General features: G+C 39.3%; 1 protein-coding gene across 1 annotated transcript; it reads left to right on the forward strand.

The window, feature by feature from the left end:
• Positions 1-964: 964 nt before the first annotated feature.
• Positions 965-1,357, forward strand: LOC132041924 (uncharacterized). Its single transcript, XM_059432601.1, has one exon. The coding sequence runs from the start codon at positions 965-967 to the stop codon at positions 1,355-1,357; it is 393 nt and encodes a 130-aa protein (XP_059288584.1).
• The last annotated feature ends 19,728 nt before the right edge of the window (positions 1,358-21,085 follow it).

Consider the following 21,085-nt stretch of genomic DNA (forward strand, 5'->3'; position numbering starts at 1 on the left):
TATATAATATTGACATGCATGACTTGTGTTTCAAAAGCAAGCATGTTGGTATTCTGGTTATTGTACTCGTTTTCTGTACTTCTTATTTCGGTTATAATCCTGTTTACTGTATTTCATGCTTTATATACTCAGTACATATTTCGTGCGACCCCCTTTCGGGGGGCTGCGTTTCATGCCCGCAGGTACAGATTCTTGCTTTGGTGATCCGCCAGCTTAGGATTTCTGTTCAGCTGACTTGGAGTGCTCCATTGTTCCGGAGCCTAGCTTTTTGGTACAGATCCTTTTGTTGTATATATATGCTTAGCCAGGGGTACGGCGGGGCCCTGTCCCGTCATATGTTACTGTTGTCACTCTTAGAGGTCTGTAGACATATGTGTGGGTTGTATATAGTTGTTGTTCAGTTCTGTCTGTATGACTTATGTTTTGGGACGTTCCCATTCGTAGTGGCAGCCTTGTCGGCTTGCGTATATGTATATGTTTTGGGATGTTGTGTGTAGTGGCAGCCTTGTCGGCTTGCGTAGATATATATATATATATATATATATATACATGTTTTGGAAGCTATGTGTTAAGACAGCCTTGTCGGCTCGTGTATGGCCGGGACGTTCCTATATTGTGATAGCCTTGCCGCTTATATACGATGTTATGTTGAAAGTTGTAACTCCTCGGAGACGAGTTGTTGTGATATATATATATATATGCGACAATTTTGAGACGACATCATGCCTTTCTATATATATGTTCTTTGTTATGCTAGTGGTGGACGATTATAGTTATCGGGTGTATACGAGTGTCCGGCTCGGGCACGAAATCACTGCCTACGGGGTTGGGTTGTGACACATTACACGATTGCTAGAGAAGTATGGTGTCACAAGAAGGCGTCCACTCCATATCATCCTCAAACAAGTGCAATGCGAGAGGTTTTCTATTAGGGTGATAAAGAATATCTTAGCCAAGACGGTAAATGCAAATTGAACCAATTGATCTCGAGCTAGATGATGCTCTTTGGGCTTATAGAATGGCATTCAAAACTCCTATCGGGACTTCGCCTTACTTATTCGTTTTTAGTAAGGCTTGCTATTTTTCGGTCAAACTCAAACACAATTCAATGTGGGCATTGAAGAAGCTAAATAGCGAGGCTACCAAGCTTCAGATATCTCAACTAAATGAGTTGGATGAGTTTCGGTACCAGGCATATGATAGTGCAGTTATGTACAAGGAAAATATGAAACACTCTTTTTGTGACAAAAAGATCTTGAAGCGAGATCTCCAAGTCAACGATTTGGCTTTTATTGTTCAAGTCAAGGCTGAAGCTCTTTCCAGGCTATCACGACCCAAAATCCCATTTGAGTCGTGAGAGAACCTACCCTTACCATAGGCGAACCCCAACCCGAAGCAATACAAACATAGTAAATGCGAAAATTATAGAAACTCCCAATGTATTGAAATAGTCTTAATAACTAGCTAAAAATAATTCTAAGATAGCATACCCCAAAACCTGGAAGTCACAAGTATAAGAGCTGTCTAGAATATGATTACAAGTCATAAAAGCTAATACAACGCTGTCTGAAATTAGGAAGACATAAAAGAAGGATAGAGAAGAATCTGGTGCCGGGAAGGTATCAATAGCTCACCATGGACTCCAAGACAATGTTCTCCTACTATCACTGAATCAAGACGCTCAACTTGTGCCCGGATCTGTACCTGCACACAAAAGGTGCAGCAAGTGTAGAATGATTACGGGAAGCACGTGTCAGTAAGCTTCGTCGATCGACTCTAAACTATAGCCATGGCGAGGGCTGGTACTTTTGACACTTATCTTCTTGCTTAGTTAGTGAAATTATACAAGTTATAAGAGATTCAACCACTAAAGTGAATATTCTACCACTAAACTAGGTCATAACGTTCTTTACTTTCCATGGACCATCATAAAGTTTCTAACTTTACTTTAATTAGAGCAAGTATAACCACAAGTTCCAACCTTTACCCAAGTCGGGCATCTAAACCCACAAAGATTCCACTTTTACATCGAATTAAGCTAGTTACTTGCAAATATCCTACCTTTACACTAGTTAAAGGCATTACACTAGCAACGGTTAAGTCTTTCCATGCCTTAGAACACATAAGCCTTAAAGATCTCATCTTTATATCATCCAATGCACATATGGCATGAAAACTGTTACACCTTGGAAAATTCCCCGTTAGAGTACAGTGAATAGACGAGTGAGGGGTATGATGTATACGAGGTTTGGACAAGTAAGAAATAGTATTTGATGATCCTAATTAAGATTTTCAAAGACATTCGAGTTAAGGAAAGAAAGTTGTTAAGGGAAGCGAGTCATATGTTGAGTAACGGATAAGAATTACGAGTATTGAGTTAATGGTGTATAAATGAAGACCTAAGGAAGAGTTATAACGTCCCTTAGATTGGTATTGAAGTGATAAACAAGTGTTAAGAAGGTTTCATAGGAGGATCGGAGATCAAACGAGTCGACGAGAACAATTCTCGGAAAGGTGGGCGAACCTACGGAACACATGCGGCGTATAAAGTATGGACCGTATGTCCAACCGTAGATTCATCCCAGTAGAGCATACTTCACTGGACCAGATCTACGGCCCATAGAAAACATACGGACCGTATGTTGGTCCGTATATCGTGGTCGGGGCTGAAGATGAATAAATATAAGGGACCCTTTTCATTTCATTTTCATTTCACTCCCACTCCTCCACACTTCAAGACCTCTCTAGAATATTCCATACACACAATCATAAAAAATCAATAGAAATCCAAGATCAACAACAAGAAATAGAGTGAATCAAGTGAAGGAAACCTCATTAAAGTCATTTAACTCAAGAAATCTCAAGCAAGGAAAAATAGGGTTTTGGTGGAAAAGGTGAATTGTCATCCAAGGCTTATTCCTCCATCATCTAAGGTAAGTTTTATGACCTTTCTATGTTATTTGAAGTATTAGTAAGTTGAAACACATGGATGGTAGAAGAGTGTAGAAAATGGGTCTTAAATGGGTGAAAAATGTCATTGTGGAATAGTAGTTGGAATGAATCATGAAAATGGATATGTTGATGTTATAAATGCGTTATAAATGATATTTAGAACATGGAATAAGTATTGTATGAGAAAGAACGCGACAATAGACCTTGGTCATGATTTTGGAGAATTGGAGTAGAATTGTGAAATGCGAATAATGTAAATGAATGGCAATTGTTGCTAGCGATATTGTGATTGTTGTTATAAATGTTGGGAGTTGATATGGAATATGGCGGAAAGTAGTATAAACAAAGGAAACGCTGCCCAATTTTCTTTAGCCTTAGGAAGTGTGTTGTTGTAATTGCCCAGCTAATGACAATACGAACTCTCTTGAAGGTAAAGACGCGAGCATTAAAGGAGAACGAGCAAGCGATAGAATAGTTAAGCGACAAAGGTATGTGAGGCTTAACCCTTCTTTCTAATGAATGAATCTTATGCATGATTTTCCTTCCTCTTCATAAATTTCCTACATTCCAAAAGACTAAAGGCCCATGTCCATGAATGGTCATATGAGATAAGAAATGCGCTACGAACACGAAGATGATAACGCAAAGCTTAAGCCTAAAGATTCTAGAGATTACGATATGATGTACCTACGAAGCTAATAACGTTGACTATGATCCATCAATATTTTCCTCACGTACACTCACCTTAAGATGTAGTCCCTCCAAGGTGAGACATTGTCACACCCCAACTTTTGATAGGGCATGATGGGCACCCGACCCTTACTTAGGGCCGAGCGAACCCGTTGATTCTCGTGATAATCATAACCATACTGGGCCCTTAAATCATGAAATGAGTGCATAATGTAAGCTTTTCAAAAAAACATGTTTTTCGTCTTTCTCAAATCAAGGAAAAATCTGTATACATATGAAACTTGTAACATAATGCATAATGACACATCGGCTTACAGAGCCGCTTGCAAGGCTGACATGTTCTATACGTGACTCTGTCTGCAAAGTCTCTAACATGAACCAAGATACCATAATATAGATAATCGACTCTAAGAACAATCCGGAAGGAAATGGAGCTCGCCACTCCAGGTGGAACATCACTCTACATCCGTATACACCACGCGTGGCATGAAACGCGACCCCGAAGAAAGGGGTCGGTACGGAATATGTCGAGTATGTAAAGCATGAAATACGACGAGGATCATCTTGAAATAGGAAGTATAGAAAATCATAAGGCTTGCCTGCAAAACATAAATCATGCGTATCAATATCATATCCGACCCCGTTACGGACCGAGGAACATAAAGTAAATAATCATCGTGTACATATGCATGCATAACGTGTCCCGGCCCTCTAGTGAGGGACTCGGTGAATAGGATCATCATATGCCGTACGGCCGCCATCCCCGTATCATCGTCATCATCATATCATATAACGTGCCCCGGCCCGCTAGTGAGGGACGCGGTGAATATCATCATATACATATAACGTGCCCCGGCTGTGACACCCTAATTTTCGATAGGGCATGATGGGCACTCGACCCTTACTTAGGGACGAGCGAACCCGCTGATTCTCGTGATACACATAATCTTACTGGGCCCTTATATCATGAAAGGAATGCATAAAGAAAGTTTTTCAAGAACAACATACTATTCATCTTTCAAATCGGTAAAATCGGTAAACATATGAAATACGCAACAAAATGCATAATGACACATCGGCTTACATAGTCGTTTTACAAAACGACATATCATACACTCGACTACGTACGCAAAGTCTTTAACATAACCCAAGATATCTGAACACAGATACCCCGACTCGGCGGCGGCCTCGGGGAAGAAATGGGGCTCGCCAATCCAACCGGAACATCTCTCCCTATCATGCATACACGCGTGGCATGAAATGCGGCCCGAAAAAAGGGGTCGGTACGGAATATGCGAGCATGTAAAGCATGAAACACGATATGACGAATCATGCGGGATAAGAAGTATAGGAAAATCATGAGGTTTGCCTTGAAACATAAATCATGCGTGTCAATATCATATCAAATTCATTATGAAACTAAGAAACATAATTAGAAAATCATCTTGTACATATGCATAGATATAACGTGCCCTGGCCGTCTAGTGAGGGACGCGGTAAGTAAAATCATCATATACATGTACATATATATATATATATATATATATCCGACATACAGTGAGGGACTCGGTGAAGTAATCATCATAGCATCATGTCATTATATGCATCATGTCATCATATATATATATATATATATATATATACGGTGCACCTCCTCTAGTGAGGGACTCGGTGAATAGAATCATCATATGCCATCACGGCGCCGTCCCCCGCGTCATCACATCATCGCGTCATCATATCATCGTATATATATACCGTGCCGACCTACAGTGAGGGACTCGGTGAACGATGCGGTGGAGTGTGCACGAATACGTACCCGGCCGGGACTCGGTGAAAGACATATTGAGGCTTGCACGAGCGAGTAGTGAGAAACCATATGCACACACATACGTCATTACGGACTTCAATGGATAAGTAAGTAGTCGGTGCTCGAGAGTTAAAAAAGAAATCATATTAAGTTCTTTCAAAAAAACAAGTCATTAAGACTATACAAAGGAAAATCTCGGGGACCACGGATATGCGTGACAATCCGGGCCCGCCCATGAAAAGTTAGAGTCATTATACGTTATAGGATGATTTGCGGACATATCCAAGCAATCGATTCCGTCTAAGAAAGTTACGGACATTTTTCAACATAAAAATCCTTTTGGAGCAAAACTCTTTTACAACATTTGAAATCAATCATACAAAGACGTAAGGTCCATAATTCTACTACATTAAGAATGCCAACATTAAGAAGCAAATAAGAATCGTAAACATACTCGGGACTTAAGAATGGAGTTAATCCCAAGGCACATATCATGTTATATCTTACTTATGTCTAAGACATGCCAAAAGAAGGAAGGAGTAAGCTTTACATACCTTGTCCGCTCCTAAGCTAATCCAAACTAAGTCTCGGCTTCCCAAAATCTACAACAACATCACTAAATACTAACATTAGCTACGGGCACTTAGGAATTCAATCCCGCATAATTCTACGAAATTTGGGCGGCATTTCCCATTTATATGCCTAGCCGAATTCTCAATTCGGTAACCAACAACATCAACAACAATACCAATAGTATTAACATCATTTCCAATACCGACGTATGCCATAAAACAGCTCGCTTTCTTGTTTTCTAAATTTCTCAACCAACCAAATTTGTGATATAACTATTTAATAATTTTATTTCCGTAAGGAGTCGGAATTCATATGAACAACATCAATAACAACGACCTTCACATTTTACAAGTTAAATACATTTATTTTCATCAAAATTCTCTTCAAATCTCCTTCCATAATTCAACACCAACAAATGAATTTATCGAGGCTATTCCCTCCGTGCTAATCCGTTAAATTCTAAATAAACTCGTTAACAATGAAAAGGAACCGTATTCATACCTTAAGCATGCAGCCCCCACGTTATCACTCTTCTACTTGGTTGATTTTTAGCTCAAGTGAAGACAACGCGGCGTACAACACTTTTCTCTTCATGAGCCGGAATTCGGGGCTCGGAATTCGGTCAAAATTGGTTTTGCTTCTCTCAAAGGCTCTTCTCTCTCTCTTTCCAGAATTTTCTGGTGTTCTTGGTACGAAAAATGAGAGAAGGAGCTGAAATTTCACTTAAATAGGCGTGGGTCATGGGCCTAACCCGATTGGGCCGGTTTGGGCTATCCCCGACCTTTCCGTCTTAAAACGTCCATATCTTCTTATTTCGATGTCAGCTGTGGGCCCACGACCTATGGTTCGAAATATAATTCAATTATCTACAACTTCTATCTTTGGTGTTTTCCAAATTCCAAAACTTATAATACCGTTTACGCCGCAAAGTCGGATCACCGAAAACGTTACTTAAAAATATTTGTTTGGAGGACTTCCACTTGATTTGGCTCAAGGGTCCTTAACTTGAGTTATGTTTAACTTCACATATATGATTCATATAAATTGTCGCATGTCCCAAAAAATCTCAATGTGTGGGCCCTTTCAGCTTGCGAATAATCCGACGTAGAAAAATACGAAATATAATACTGTCAACGTGAGTTTAAATTATAAAGCAACAACATTATTGAAAATTTTTAAGCATGTTAATAAGGACCTTCCAATTGGTTGGAATACTAGAAGAAAATATTTTTTTTATCACTATTTTTTGGGCTTGATTTTTTTGACCACCCAAAGGGGGAAAGGATGTTATATCCCATATTTCGTACATCGGGACAATCCGAGTTAACCATGATAAGTTAAGGACAAGACTATTCCGGGAGGCGAAGTAGAGACTTTTAACTACGACTTTGTTTTAATACATAAGTTGCTTATGATTTTAATGGCATGGAATATTAAGGAAAAATTTGGGTATTCCAACCCAAAAAAATTTGGGTGGTCAAAAAAATTGAAGCCCAAAAATAGTGATCAAAAAAATATTTTCTTCTAGTTTCCCACTAATTGGAAGGTCTCTATAACATGGAGAGTGTTGTTGAAGCAAGCAAAGTGTTTGTTCTTGAAGTTCTCAATCCTAGCCGAGTAGTGAAGACAAATGGAGAAGGTGAGGTTTAATCTTGTTTACATGTTTTCATAGATGTTTGTACATGTTGTGGTATGTGGAAATGGATGAAAATCATGAAATTTATGCATGTTGATGTTGGCCGTATAGGAAATTTGTTTTTGGTAGGTTATAGCGAATTGATTTTACTTAGTATTTTGGTTGTTGTTGTCATGGATTATGTGATGAGAATGAAGGTATTGAATGATTCAAGTTGAAGTTGTAATTGTTGTGTTGTGGCCGTGTATAGGTAGTATGGTGTAGGAGTGAAGAACTAATTTTATTTAGTATGTTTGGGATGTTGTGTTGTGGATTCTATGATGCAAATGCAAGTTTAATGGTCCAAATTGAAGTGTGGTTGTTGTTGGGCTGTTTTAGAACTAGTGTGATTCTAGTATGGTTTCTTGTATTTAGAATAATAATGTTGTTAAAGTATGGCTCGTTGGCGTAGTTTGTGAATTTTGAAGAAAGAAATGTGTTGTCGTGGTTCCTATGGAAGTGGAAGGTTTGGGTTCCATGGTATAATGGTTGGGTTGTTTCGATCATTGTGCGGATTGTTGGAAATATTCTTGAATCTTGTTTGAATGATCTCGGATTAATATTTGAATATGTGAGCGTCGATGTTGACTTGAATGTATGTAGTTGAATGGAATGTTGGTGAATTGTGTAGAAAAGAGTTACTAATGTTAGAATGCGTTTTTTTTTATTGATATTGTTTATATGGTTGTTGGTATTGTTGTTGAAAATTTAGCCGAGTTGAATTCTCGGGGATCTTTGAGTTTATAGAAATCTTTGCCCAAATTTGTAAATGAAGTGCGAGCTTGGAATTGGATTCCGAGGTGCCTATGGCTAATGTTTGGTGTCTAATGACGTTGTTGTAGATTTTGAGAAGCGAGACTTGAGTTTGGATTAGCTTAGGAAGCAAACGAGGTATGTAAAGCTTACTCTTTTCCTTCTTTTGGCATGTCTTAGACGGAAGTAAGATATGACACGATTTGTGCCTTGGGGTAACTCCATTACGAAGTTTCGAGCATGTTTATGATTAATATGTGCTTCTTGACGTTGGCATCCTTAATATGGTCAAGCTATGGTCTTTATGTCTTTGATATGATTGGATTTAAAATGTGGTATAAACGGTTTGTTCTAAAGGCTCCTATGTCTAAAAATGTAAAGTAACTTTCATAGACAACTTAGGATTACTTTGATATGTTCGCAAATGATTATAACGTATAATGACTTTGATTTTCATAGGCGGGCTCGGATTGATTTGATGCTGTCCATTGGGCCCAGGAGACTTTTCTATGTTTGGTTCGACGACCTATTTTTGAAAGAACTTAATGTGGCTATCATTAGCCCAGAAGGTATGGTTACTTACTTATCTGTTAAGTCTCGAAATGAGGATTTTCATGCATATGATTTTGATACGTAATTATGATTTCTAAATTTCTATTTGGTATGTTCGAGAGACATTTGGAGGAAACTTGATTTGACTATTGTTTTGGCTTTTAAATGAGGGTTCGTTTTGATCACTCTGTTGAGTCTGTAATGATGTCTTATATGCATATGGTTACTCACGATTCTGCTCGTGCATTCTGTTGTTACATCTTTCGCCGAGTCCCGGGCCGGTATGTTATCGTGCGCACTATGCTATATTCTGAAGTATGATGTGATACGAAGTATGATGTGGTATGATAATATGATTACATGATGATCTTATTTATCGAGTCCCTCCTTTGGAGGGCCGGGACACGTTATATGTTATATATATATGTATTCTGGAGTATGATCAGTTGGTATCAGAGCCGGTGGTGGGGCAAACCCAGTGGTGGGGCAAACCCAATGGTGGGGCAAACCTCAGCAGGCACGCTGAGTCCCAAAGTGGGGGGGGGGGGGTGAGTGTAAAGGTTTGCCTTAGGGCGAATCCCACATTGGTTTGGCGAATCCCATCGGTTAATGTCACCTCGTATGATAAGTTATGATGTTATGATGTGTTACGGTAAGCATATGATGATCATTTACTTATGTCACTCAGTCCCATTATGGACCGGATATAATACATGACATTGATATGCATGATTTGTATTTCAGGAGTAAGCATTTTGGCATTCTGATTATTATATTTGTTTTCTGTACCTTTCATGTACGATTTGTATTTCGGATGCAAGCACTTTGGTATTCTGGTTATTATGCTCACTTTCTGTACTCCTTACTTCGGTTATGACCTCGTTTCTGTATTCCATGCTTTACATGCTCGGGTACATATCCGTCGACCCCGCTTTCTTCGGCTGCGTTTCGTGCCACGCAGTACCACGGAATGAGTAGGTGATGTTAGCGAAGATGTTCAGGTGGATTGGCGAGCTCCATTTCCTTCGGAGTCGCCGCCGAGTGGAGTATTTTCGTTATGACGGTTGCCTTATGATAGAGACTTTGCGAACGAGTCGAATGTATGATATGTCGGTTTGTGGCTATGTAAGCGATGTATTATTATGCATTATGTTACGAACTTCATATGTTTACGGATTTCATACAGTGCTAGTTTTATTTGATTTGACAAAGATGAAAGGCATGTTTGTTTTCCGAAAAAAAATTTCATTATGTACTTATGTCATATTTTGTGGGCCCAGTATGGTTATGAGTATCACGAGAGTCAGCGGGTTCGTTCGGCCCTAAGTAAGGGTCGGGTGCCCATCATGCCCTATCGAAAACTAGGGTGTGACAAATTGGTATCAGAGCAGTTCGTCCTGGGGTTGTACGCAAAGTCGTGTCCCGGTAGAGTCCTGTTTATGGTGTGAAGCGCGCCACGTTTATGAACGAGGAGGCTACGGGGCATCTAGGGTGGTTACTCTTCTTTCACATACGAGATTGTGCCATAGAACCAAGTCATAGGAAATGAGATTCCTTACCCGACTTTTGATTGCGACGGAAGAATGACCTCGACAGAAGAAAGTAATTGATGATATTGGAAGTTACAAGGCACGCATGTAAGCAAAGGTATGAAAGATATATGTCGGGTAAGATATTGAAGTACGATTGAAATACAAGTTGCAAACTGAAAAGGGAAGTAAACGGGAAAATGTAACGGTGCGGTTTGAGTTGGGAATACGAGGTATGTTTATCATTTTCGTACGATTATTGATATTGGGAGACCTGAGGTCGTGATATGATATGATATGTATATATGTATTTTGGCCACCCGTGAGGCATTGTTGGTATTTCTGCGTGCGAGTATTTTGAGATAGTAAGAAATATAGAGAAAACTTCGAAATTTTTTTAGAAATAAAAAAAAATGAGATATGGGTTTATAATACGACTTGAAAGGTCGTGCCGATAGTAATAGTGAGATTAAGACAAGAGTACAGAGGGAAAGAATTGTGACGGATATGAATGTATTGATAAGACAGCTTGTGAGATATTAAGGATAAGATGGATCAGAAAGGGTAAGAAGTTAAGAAGTGTTACGCTATGAGATCGAATACGAACGGGACAATGTGAATATAATGGAGATTGTTGTGAAAATAAGTAAAGCCTAGTGAGAAAGTGAACAAAGCTATGATGTGATCTGTGTAGCTAGAATATAAAGGCAAGTGTGAAACGGAAAAGCGAGCCATAGGACGAATAAGGAAGGCTTATCAAGTTCTGTAGGGGAAGTTTGGAATAAGGGTTATATAATAACGGAAATGATAGCGAGTGTAAGAAAAGAGGGGTAATTGGAAGAAGGAAATAAGAAAAGTAAGAGACCCGTTCTAATTCGGAGAGATGTGTTACGAGGACGTTTCGGGATCTGTTAAGACTTCAACTTAATCTTGACACACGCGATGAAGGGCATGCGATGAGGTGGACGCGATTATATCAGCATTAAAGCATCGCATTCTATCAGAGTTCCAAAGTTAAGCGTGCCGGAGTGAAGGCAATTTTAGGATGGGTGACCCCCTGGGAAGTTTTCTGAAAAGTCTTACAAATTCAGACGTAAAAAGCAAAGGAGGTTGCGTACTAGGGACGTGGTTTCTGTTAAGGTATTGCGGCAGAGCGATAACAGGGAAAAGATGACTTGTGAAGCTGAAGAGAAGATGAAGAAGAAATATGACTGGTAAGTGGGACAGCATGTTATAGTAATAAAAGAAACCCCCGAGATCCTTATAAGACCTTATGAGACTAATTGAACATTCGAGGACGAATGTTCTAAAGGGGGGAAGGATGTTATATCCCGTATTTTGTACGTTAGAATATTTTAAGTTGGTTGCGACAAGTTATGGACAAGACTTTTAATTTCCGGTTTTGTTGATTTTGTTTTAATGCACAAGTTGTATATTCATCTTTTAATTGGTATGGAGTGTTAAGGGTAAATTTGGAATAAGGAAAATTTGGGGTTAAAAGTGAATTATGGAAAGTTAAGCATTTCATGAAAATTAAGGGCTAGAAGTGAAATAAATATTTCATGAAAATGGCCATATGTGGCCATGTGTGTGGTGTGGGCCATGGTACACTTGTGGGATTTATATAAGTATAGGAAGATGACTAATTCATTATTATTCATCATCTCCACCCCTTAGAATTTTGTAGAACCTTGGAGAAAAAAATAAGGGACCATTCGGCCAAGGCAAAAAAAAAATGGAAGATCATGAATAGTGATCAAAAAAATATTTTCTTCTAGTTTCCCACTAATTGGAAGGTCCTCTATAACATGGAGGTACATTGTTGAAGCAAGCAAAGTGTTTGTTCTTGAAGTTCTCAATCTAGCCGAGTAGTGAAGACAAATGGAGAAGGTGAGGTTTAATCTTGTTTACATGCTTTCATAGATGTTTGTACATGTTGTGGTATGTGAAAATGGATGAAAATCATGAAATTTATGCATGTTGATGTTGGCCGTATAGGGGCTGTTTTTGGTAGGTTATGGCGAATTGATTTTACTTAGTATTTTGGTTGTTGTTGTCATGGATTATGTGATGAGAATGAAGGTATTGAATGATTCAAGTGGAAGTTGTAATTGTTGTGTTGTGGCCGTGTATAGGTAGTGTGGTGTAGGAGTGAAGAACTAATTTTATTTAGTATGTTTGGGATGTTGTGTTGTGGATTCTATGATGCAAATGAAAGTTTAATGGTCCAAATTGAAGTGTGGTTGTTGTTGGGCTGTTTTAGAACTAGTGTGATTCTAGTATGGTTTCTTGTATTTAGAATAATAATGTTGTTAAAGTATGGCTCGTTGGCGTAGTTTGTGAATTTTGAAGAAAGAAATGTGTTGTCGTGGTTCCTATGGAAGTGGAAGGTTTCGGGTTCCATGGTATAATGGTTGGGTTGTTTCGATCATTGTGCGGATTGTTGGAAATATTCTTGAATCTTGTTTTAATGATCTCGGATTAATATTTGAATATGTGAGCGTCGATGTTGACTTGAATGTATGTAGTTGAATGGAATGTTGGTGAATTGTGTAGAAAAGAGTTACTAATGTTAGAATGCGTTTTGAATTCATTTTTGATGTTGTTTATATGGTTGTTGGTATTGTTGTTGAAAATTTAGGCGAGTTGAATTCTCGGGGATCGAGTTTATGGGGAAATCTTGCGCCCAATTTACGTATATGAAGTGCGAGCTTGGAATTGGATTCCGAGGTGCCTATGGCTAATGTTTGGTGTCTAATGACGTTGTTGTAGATTTTGAGAAGCCGAGATTTGAGTTTGGATTAGCTTAGGAAGCAAACGAGGTATGTAAGGCTTACTCTTTCCTTCTTTTGGCATGTCTTAGACGGAAGTAAGATATGACACGATTTGTGCCTTGGGGTAACTCCATTCTGAAGTTTCGAGCATGTTTATGATTCATATGTGCTTCTTGATGTTGGCATCCTTAATATGGTCAAGCTATGGTCTTTATGTCTTTGATATGATTGGATTTAAAATGTGGTATAAACGGTTTGTTCCTAAAGGCTCCTATGTCTAAAAATGTCCGTAACTTTCATAGACAGAACCGGATTACTTTAATATGTTCGCAAATGATTCTATAACGTATAATGACTTTGATTTTCATAGGCGGGCTCGGACTGATTTGATGCCTGTCCGTGGGCCCCCAAGACTTTTCTATGTTTGGTTCCAACGACCTATTTTTGAAAGAACTTAATGTGGCTATCATTGACCCCAGTATGGTTACTTACTTATCGGTTAAGTACGAAATGAGGATTTTCATGCATATGATTTTGATACGTAATTATGATTTCTAAATTTCTATTTGGTATGTTCTAGAGACATTTGGAGGAAACTTGATTTGACTATTGTTTTGGCTTTTAAATGAGGGTTCGTTTTGATCACTATTGAGTACGTAATGATGTCTTATATGCATATGGTTACTCACGATTATGCTCAAACGTTACATTGTTACATCTTTCGCGGAGTCCGGGCCGGTATGTTATCGTGCGCACTATGCTATATTCTGAAGTATGATGTGGTATGATAATATGATTACATGATGATCTTATTTACCGTGTCCCTCACTGGAGGGCCGGGACACGTTATATGTGTCACACCCTCAGTCCGATAGGGCGTGATGGGCACCCGACCCTTACCTAGGGCCGAGCGAACCCTCGACTCTCGTGGCACTCGTAATCATATTGGTCCCTCAAGCGTAACATGAGCACATAATGAAAGCTTTCCCGAAAACAAACTTGTTTTTCATCCTTTTCAAATCAAGTAAGACACGCATGCGAGTGCCCTTTGGGCGAACCTTGCACGTTTTAGTCTTTATGAACGTGCGGCCCCGATCCATATATATATTATATTCTTGCGGAACGTGCAGCCCGATCCATATATATATATGTAATGAAAGAGTAGCACTTTGTACATACGGGTGCCTTTTAGGCGGAATCATGCATGCTTAGTTCGCGGAACGTGCGGCCCCGATCCATATAAGTTAGTGCGAGGAACGTACGGCCCGATCCATATAAGTTAGTGCGGGAACGTACGGCCCGATCCATATAAGTTAGTGCGGGAACGTACGGCCCGATCCATATAAGTTAGTGCCGAACGTACGGCCCGATCCCATAACCACGTATCCGCGTCGGGATGGTATCATGTCATATTATACCAGGATCGGTGGTTACGCGTATATAACGCTCTCGCCCTTTCCCATATTCCCCGTATACATATACATATATCATATATCATATATCATATATCATATATCATATAAGTAGCATGCGTGAGACCCGAAGAAAGTCATATATCTATCGGAGTGACGTAAGGTCGGTAACCTCCGATCGTATTATGGAATAATCATGGTCGCTTTGTCTCACCTTGAAGGAACGATTATTATAAGGTGAGACTGTCAATGAAGAATAACTTCACGAGGAAACGTAAAACAGGATCATAAGGCATCAATTCGTATACTTTAGAATATGTGAAATAGTCATCATTCATGAATAAAATTGAGAAATCAAGAAATAGCTCAACATTCTCATCTCGTCATTGAAAGCATAGACTTGAAGCCTTTAAACATGGAATCATCATCATCATATTCATCGTAGGAAAATACTCTCATTTTTGACATCATCGTTGTCATTGTAAAACATATCCATCGTTGTTGTCATGGAAGCACGGAGTCATAAACCTCCGATTTGGAAAGATACGGACATTTCGGGATTCTTTCAAGAATAGGTCGTTAGAACCAACAAGGAAAGTCGCGGGGCCCACGGACGGCGTCAACCCAATCCGGGCCCGCCTATGAAAGTTAAAGATTATTACTCGTTATAGAGACTTCTACGAACGTTTCATAGCAATCCGAGACCATATGTGAAAGTTACGGTCGTTCGTAGTTTCGGACTCGTTTAGGAACAAAATTCCTTTGAAAGCAAAACTTTTGAAACAATAAAGTTATGGAAGCATTTATGAAATCGTAATCAAGAATCATGCCTTTGAAAGAAAGGGACGAGCCTTAACATACCTTAGCCGCTCCTTAAGCTAGTCCAAACTTACGTCCCGACTTCTCCACGATCTCAATCTTGTCATTAAACATTATCCATTAGCCATGACACTTAAAAATCAATTCCCATTTAACACTTTGTCTACAAAAATTTCGGCGAGCATCTTCCCTATAAACCCAACAACCCAGAGGAATTCAACTCGGCCAAATCACAACAACCAAACCAACAATCATAATAACAATATCGATAGATAGCTCGAGATGTCCAAACCAATATCCAATCTTATCCGAAACCTTCCAACTCAACTAGAACAATAACAACACACTTCTCTCTTTCAAATTCATAAACTATATCAACAATTCTATATGTTAGCAACATTATTTTCATCAAGACAAGAAGCCATATTAAAATCATATAAATTTTCCAAAACAGCCCGCAACACTACAACTTCAACATGAGCCATCAAACATTCATTTTACATCATAGAATTCACAACGACGTCGACCAAGAATACTATATCACATTAATCCTTCATGTCTACCCAAATCACCCATTTTCGGCCAAGCTTCAACATACATACTTTCATGAGTTTCATTCATTTTTCACATGCTAAAACACACACACAACCCATCCATAATAACACCAACCAAACACTAAACAACATTAGTTCATCACTTCCATACCATACTACATATACACGGCCACACAACAACATCCCTATCTTCATGATTTTCATTCATTTCCACACTTCACAACATGTACAAACATCTATAAAACATGTAAAAGAAGATCAAAACTCACCTTTTTCTATCCACCTTCTCCATTCGGCTAGAACATATTTTGCGAGGAGGAGTGTTTTCTTCTTCAACAATTATTCCACGTTAACGAGGGCCTTCCAATTGGTATGAAAGCTTGAAGAAAAACAACTTTCATCATCAACCTTATGGGGCTGGTTCGCCGGCCCTCTCTTGGCCGTGTTTTTCCTTCTTTTTTTTCTCTCTATCTCTCTTGAATTCTCTAGAATTAAAATGATAAATGGTCTTGTTTTTTCATGACTCACACACACATATATATCTATAATTAGGTGCACATGGCCGGTCATGTGCACCCTTTCTCTCCCTTTTTTTTTCTTTTTCTTTCTCTCCAATTTTCTAGAAATTTCCAAGGTCACAATGATGATCATTTACTTATGTCACTTCCGTCCCATTATGGCCTGACATGATACATGACATTGATATGCATGATTTGTATTTCAGGAGTAAGCATTTTGGCATTCTGATTATTATATTTGTTTTCTGTACCTTTCATGTACCATTTGTATTTCGGATGCAAGCACTTTGGTATTCTGGTTATTATGCTCACTTTCTCGTATTCCTTACTGTTATGACCTCGTTTCGTATTTCATGCTTACATGCGCCGCATATCCCGCATCGAATTTCTTCTGTGGGTCGCGTTTCATGCCACGCAGTGTACCCGTCAGTATTTGTTAGTGATGTTAGCAAGATGTTCCACCGGGATTGGCGAGCTCCATTTCTTCGAGTGCCGCCGAGTCGAGTATTTTCGTTATGACAACGCTTGGCCTTTATGATAGAGAGACTTCTGCGTACGTACGAACGTACGATAGAGTGTCGGCTTTAAAGTGCCATTGCAGTTTCTACGTATTATTATGCATTATGTTATGAACTTCCATATGTTTACCAATTTACACGGTGCTAGTTTTGGTCGGATTTGACAAAGATGAAAGGCATGTTTGTTTTTCAAAAAAAAAATTTCATTATGTACTTATGTCATATTTTGCGTTCAAGATGGTTGCTTATATCTACCGAGAGTCAAGAGCCCGCTCGGCCCTAACTAAGGGTCGGGTGCCCATCATGCCCTATCGAAACTAGGTGCACACTATGTCGACACCGATTGTCGTCATATGGTTTCTGCCGTTCGAGTTGCTAATAGCCGTCCCCTCGCTTTAACTATCATCATCTAATATAATTCGAAAAAATTTGACGTATAAATTCAATCTCTTTTGGGTAACCGCCTAGCTTGACCATCTTGCTTAAATCATCTTATAATCCTCCTTTTACTCGGCTTGTATCACCTGTGCACATTGTCTCGTATCATTCCTTTATCTTTAATTCGAACTCGCTACCGTCCCTTGGTCGTATTTTTGCCCGCAACCTTCCGGCTATACATGTTGCAATCTTTACAAAAATACGCGAAGTGTGCTCAAGTTAGCCCAAAAATACCTTAGCGTGGCTTTGCTAATCAATATGTTTTACTTTGTCTCCGCCTCTTTGCTCTTACAACCGGTACCGGAATAGATCTTTGGTTCAACCATAGCCATGCCCTGTTCATCCCTCGCACTACTTCGATCTCGTAGTTTAGCTCAAACCTTCTTTACATCTTTCCTTAATGCACTAAAATATGATCACCGTATTGTTATTACCGTAATCCAAACTTTTCTCATTAGATATTCACTTGATCTCATTCTTAACATACAAATATTCGTAGGTTGCATAACTATTTCGTACCTTTGTAAGGTAGACACTCATTCTCGCACTATCTCAATTACCATCCTAGCTTTCTACCCCTTTTTTCTAGCTTTTTGGATCTTACTAACTTGTCTCTCTAAGAAGGAATCCTTACCCGTAGCCCGAGTATCCGTATCCAATATTTGTAGTGTTGATTGTCTCTATCCGGCACTTGCATTTCGCACCCGCTTCCCCCTTGCTAGGCGTACTTATGTTATTGCCTATCATATTTTGCCCCGTGTCCGCATTTCCCCAATCTTAATTAGGCGGCACTTTCTTTCTTTTCCAAGTATCATTGTGTTAGTACTTCCCAAGCTTAACCTATAGCGAAAATAGCATCACTCGGTTCGTAAATATCTGTGCCATTCATTTTTCTTTTTCACTTGAACCTCCAAGGTGGACTCGTCCGATTTTATGCCTTCCATATACCGCCGTCGATCGGGCCGAATACACATATCCGCTCGATATAGCCATATACGGGATATCATATGCATACCTATATAAACATAATTACTACTATCTTGCTTACAAAACATTCCCAAACGCTATTCAAACTACCCTAATTCTACCGTAACGCACCTTCTTTTCTTCTTCACCGATTTAGTCCGCTCGACCGCGTACCTTCTTAAGGTTTCCGCCCACTCTATATATTCTAGTTCTCTTAGACTACTCTAGCTTTCCCATTTGGCTCTCCCGTGGTGACTTCTTATAGGATTTTTAGTAAACTTCCCTGCGGGGTCACCCATCCCGAAATTCTCTCACCCCACACTAATCCGAACTCCGGTAAATACGATACCTTAATACTAGTATGATCGCGTCCACCTCACCGCACGACCTCCATCGCATAATCCTGAGTAAATTGAAGTCTTACCGTATTTCCGAACGCTCCCATAACACAATTACTATTTTAGCCCTCTTTCAATCCTAAATATTCACTTTTCACCCGGGTACAACTATCTTCCGTCTTAGACTTCCGGTGTTCCCATTGGTGATGAACACATCTTGATCGCGTTGGCTTATAAATACTTGGTTATCGACCTTTGGATTTTACTGCTCTCCTTTTACCTCGTTCCTTCATCCTTTACGTGACCGAGTTCCTTTCACATTCCGTCACTTATAGTACTCGTATCCTTGGCTACACATGTCTCGCACCTATTACTACACTATTATCTCGCTTTCTTCTTATTTCTTCTTCCAATTTCCCTTCTTTTCTTACACTCGCAAGCCATTTTAAGTGACCATATGCCCTCTATTCTAACTTCCCATACAAAACTTAATAAGCCTTCCTTATTCGTTCTATAGCTCGCTTTTCGTTTCACACTTACCTTTACACTCCAACTACATAGATCACATCATAGCTTTGGCTTACCTTTTCACCGGGTTTTTACTCATTTTTCGTAACAATCCTTATTATGTCATTCGTATTCGATCCATAGTGTAAACTTCCTAACTTCTCACCGTTTCTCGGTCAAACTTATCCTTAATATCTGCGGGCTATCCTATCAACACACTCATTACCCGTCACACTTCTTTCCCTCCGTACCCTTGTCTTAATCATACTATTACTTCTTTTAATCATAAGCTCGTCATAATTCATCCCTCGCTATCAATCCGGTCGGTACCTTAAATAACTCTCTATCAAGGTTTGCAGTAGCTTTTTCTAAATCATCTCTTAGCATCACAAGCCCTTTCCAATTTCTTTTGTCATATCGATATCGACCTTCTAATTATTCTTATCCTCAATTTAGTATAACTTCTTTTTCGATGTCATCCATACTCGTATCTTAACGGATCTCACCATTACTATCGGCACGACCTTTCAAGTCGTATTACAAACCTATATCTCATTCTCTTTTTTTTTCCGGGAAAATTTCGAGGAGTTTCCTACATTTCTTACTATCTCAAAACACACGCGAGAAATACCAACGATGCCTCACGGGGCCCGAACATACATATATGCATATCATATCATATCACGGCCTCACGGGGCTTCCAATATCAACAACGATGCGAAAATGATGAACATACCTCGTATGCCCCACTCTTCTTTTTGTTACACTTTCTTGTTTTACTTTCCATTTTTAGTGTTCAACTTTACATTTCGATCGTCTTCAATACCTTACCCGAGCATATACTCTTTCATACCTTTGCTTACACCCGTGTGCTTTTGTAACCGATATCGCTAATCACTTTCTTCTCGTCGATGCCATTCTTCTCGCTCGAAATTAAAGGTCGGGTAAGGAATCTCATTTCCTATGACTTGGCTCATGGCACGATAAGATGTGAAAAAAGAGTAACCATCCTAGATGCCCGTAGCCTCGTTTATAAATGTGAGCGCTTCACACCATAAACGGACTCTCTTTTGGACATGACTTTGCGGACAACCCTAGGACGAGCGCTGATACCAATTTGTCACACCTAATTTTCGATAGGGCATGATGGGGCACCGGCCACTTGGGGCCGGCGAACCGCTGATTCTCGTGATACACATAATCTTCTCAAGCCCTTATATCATGAAAGGAATGCATAAAGAAAGTTTTTCAAGAACAACATACTATTCATCTCTCAAATCGGTAGAAATCGGTAAACATATGAAATGTTGCAACAAATGCATAATGACACATCGGCTTACATAGTCGTTTACAAAGCGACATATCATACACTCGACTGCGTACGTAAAGTCTCTAACATAACCCCGAAGATTGTTATATCCCGCATTTTTGTACATTGGAACAATCCTAATTAACTATGGTAAGTTAGGGTCAAAACCATTCGGGATACAAAGTCGGGACTCTTGACCTTCGATTTTGTTTTAAGACATAACTTGTGCATGAATTTGTTGGTATGGAACAATTAGGGAAAATTTGGGACCAAAAATGGAATTTGTGAAACTTGAAAATCATGCATTTTTTCATTGTCTTGGCCGTGTGGCCTTGAAAAAGGCCCGCGCATTTGTGGACAATTTTAATTGGTCCAACCTTTTTGGGCCAAGAGACAAAAAA

This window comes from Lycium ferocissimum, unplaced genomic scaffold (genome assembly GCF_029784015.1).
Source record: "Lycium ferocissimum isolate CSIRO_LF1 unplaced genomic scaffold, AGI_CSIRO_Lferr_CH_V1 ctg12289, whole genome shotgun sequence".
Classification (NCBI taxonomy): domain Eukaryota; kingdom Viridiplantae; phylum Streptophyta; class Magnoliopsida; order Solanales; family Solanaceae; genus Lycium; species Lycium ferocissimum.

Excerpts from the sequence above, each read along its gene's own strand:
- LOC132041924 (XM_059432601.1), top strand. The coding sequence starts at position 965 with ATGCAAATTGAACCAATTGATCTCGAGCTAGATGATGCTCTTTGGGCT.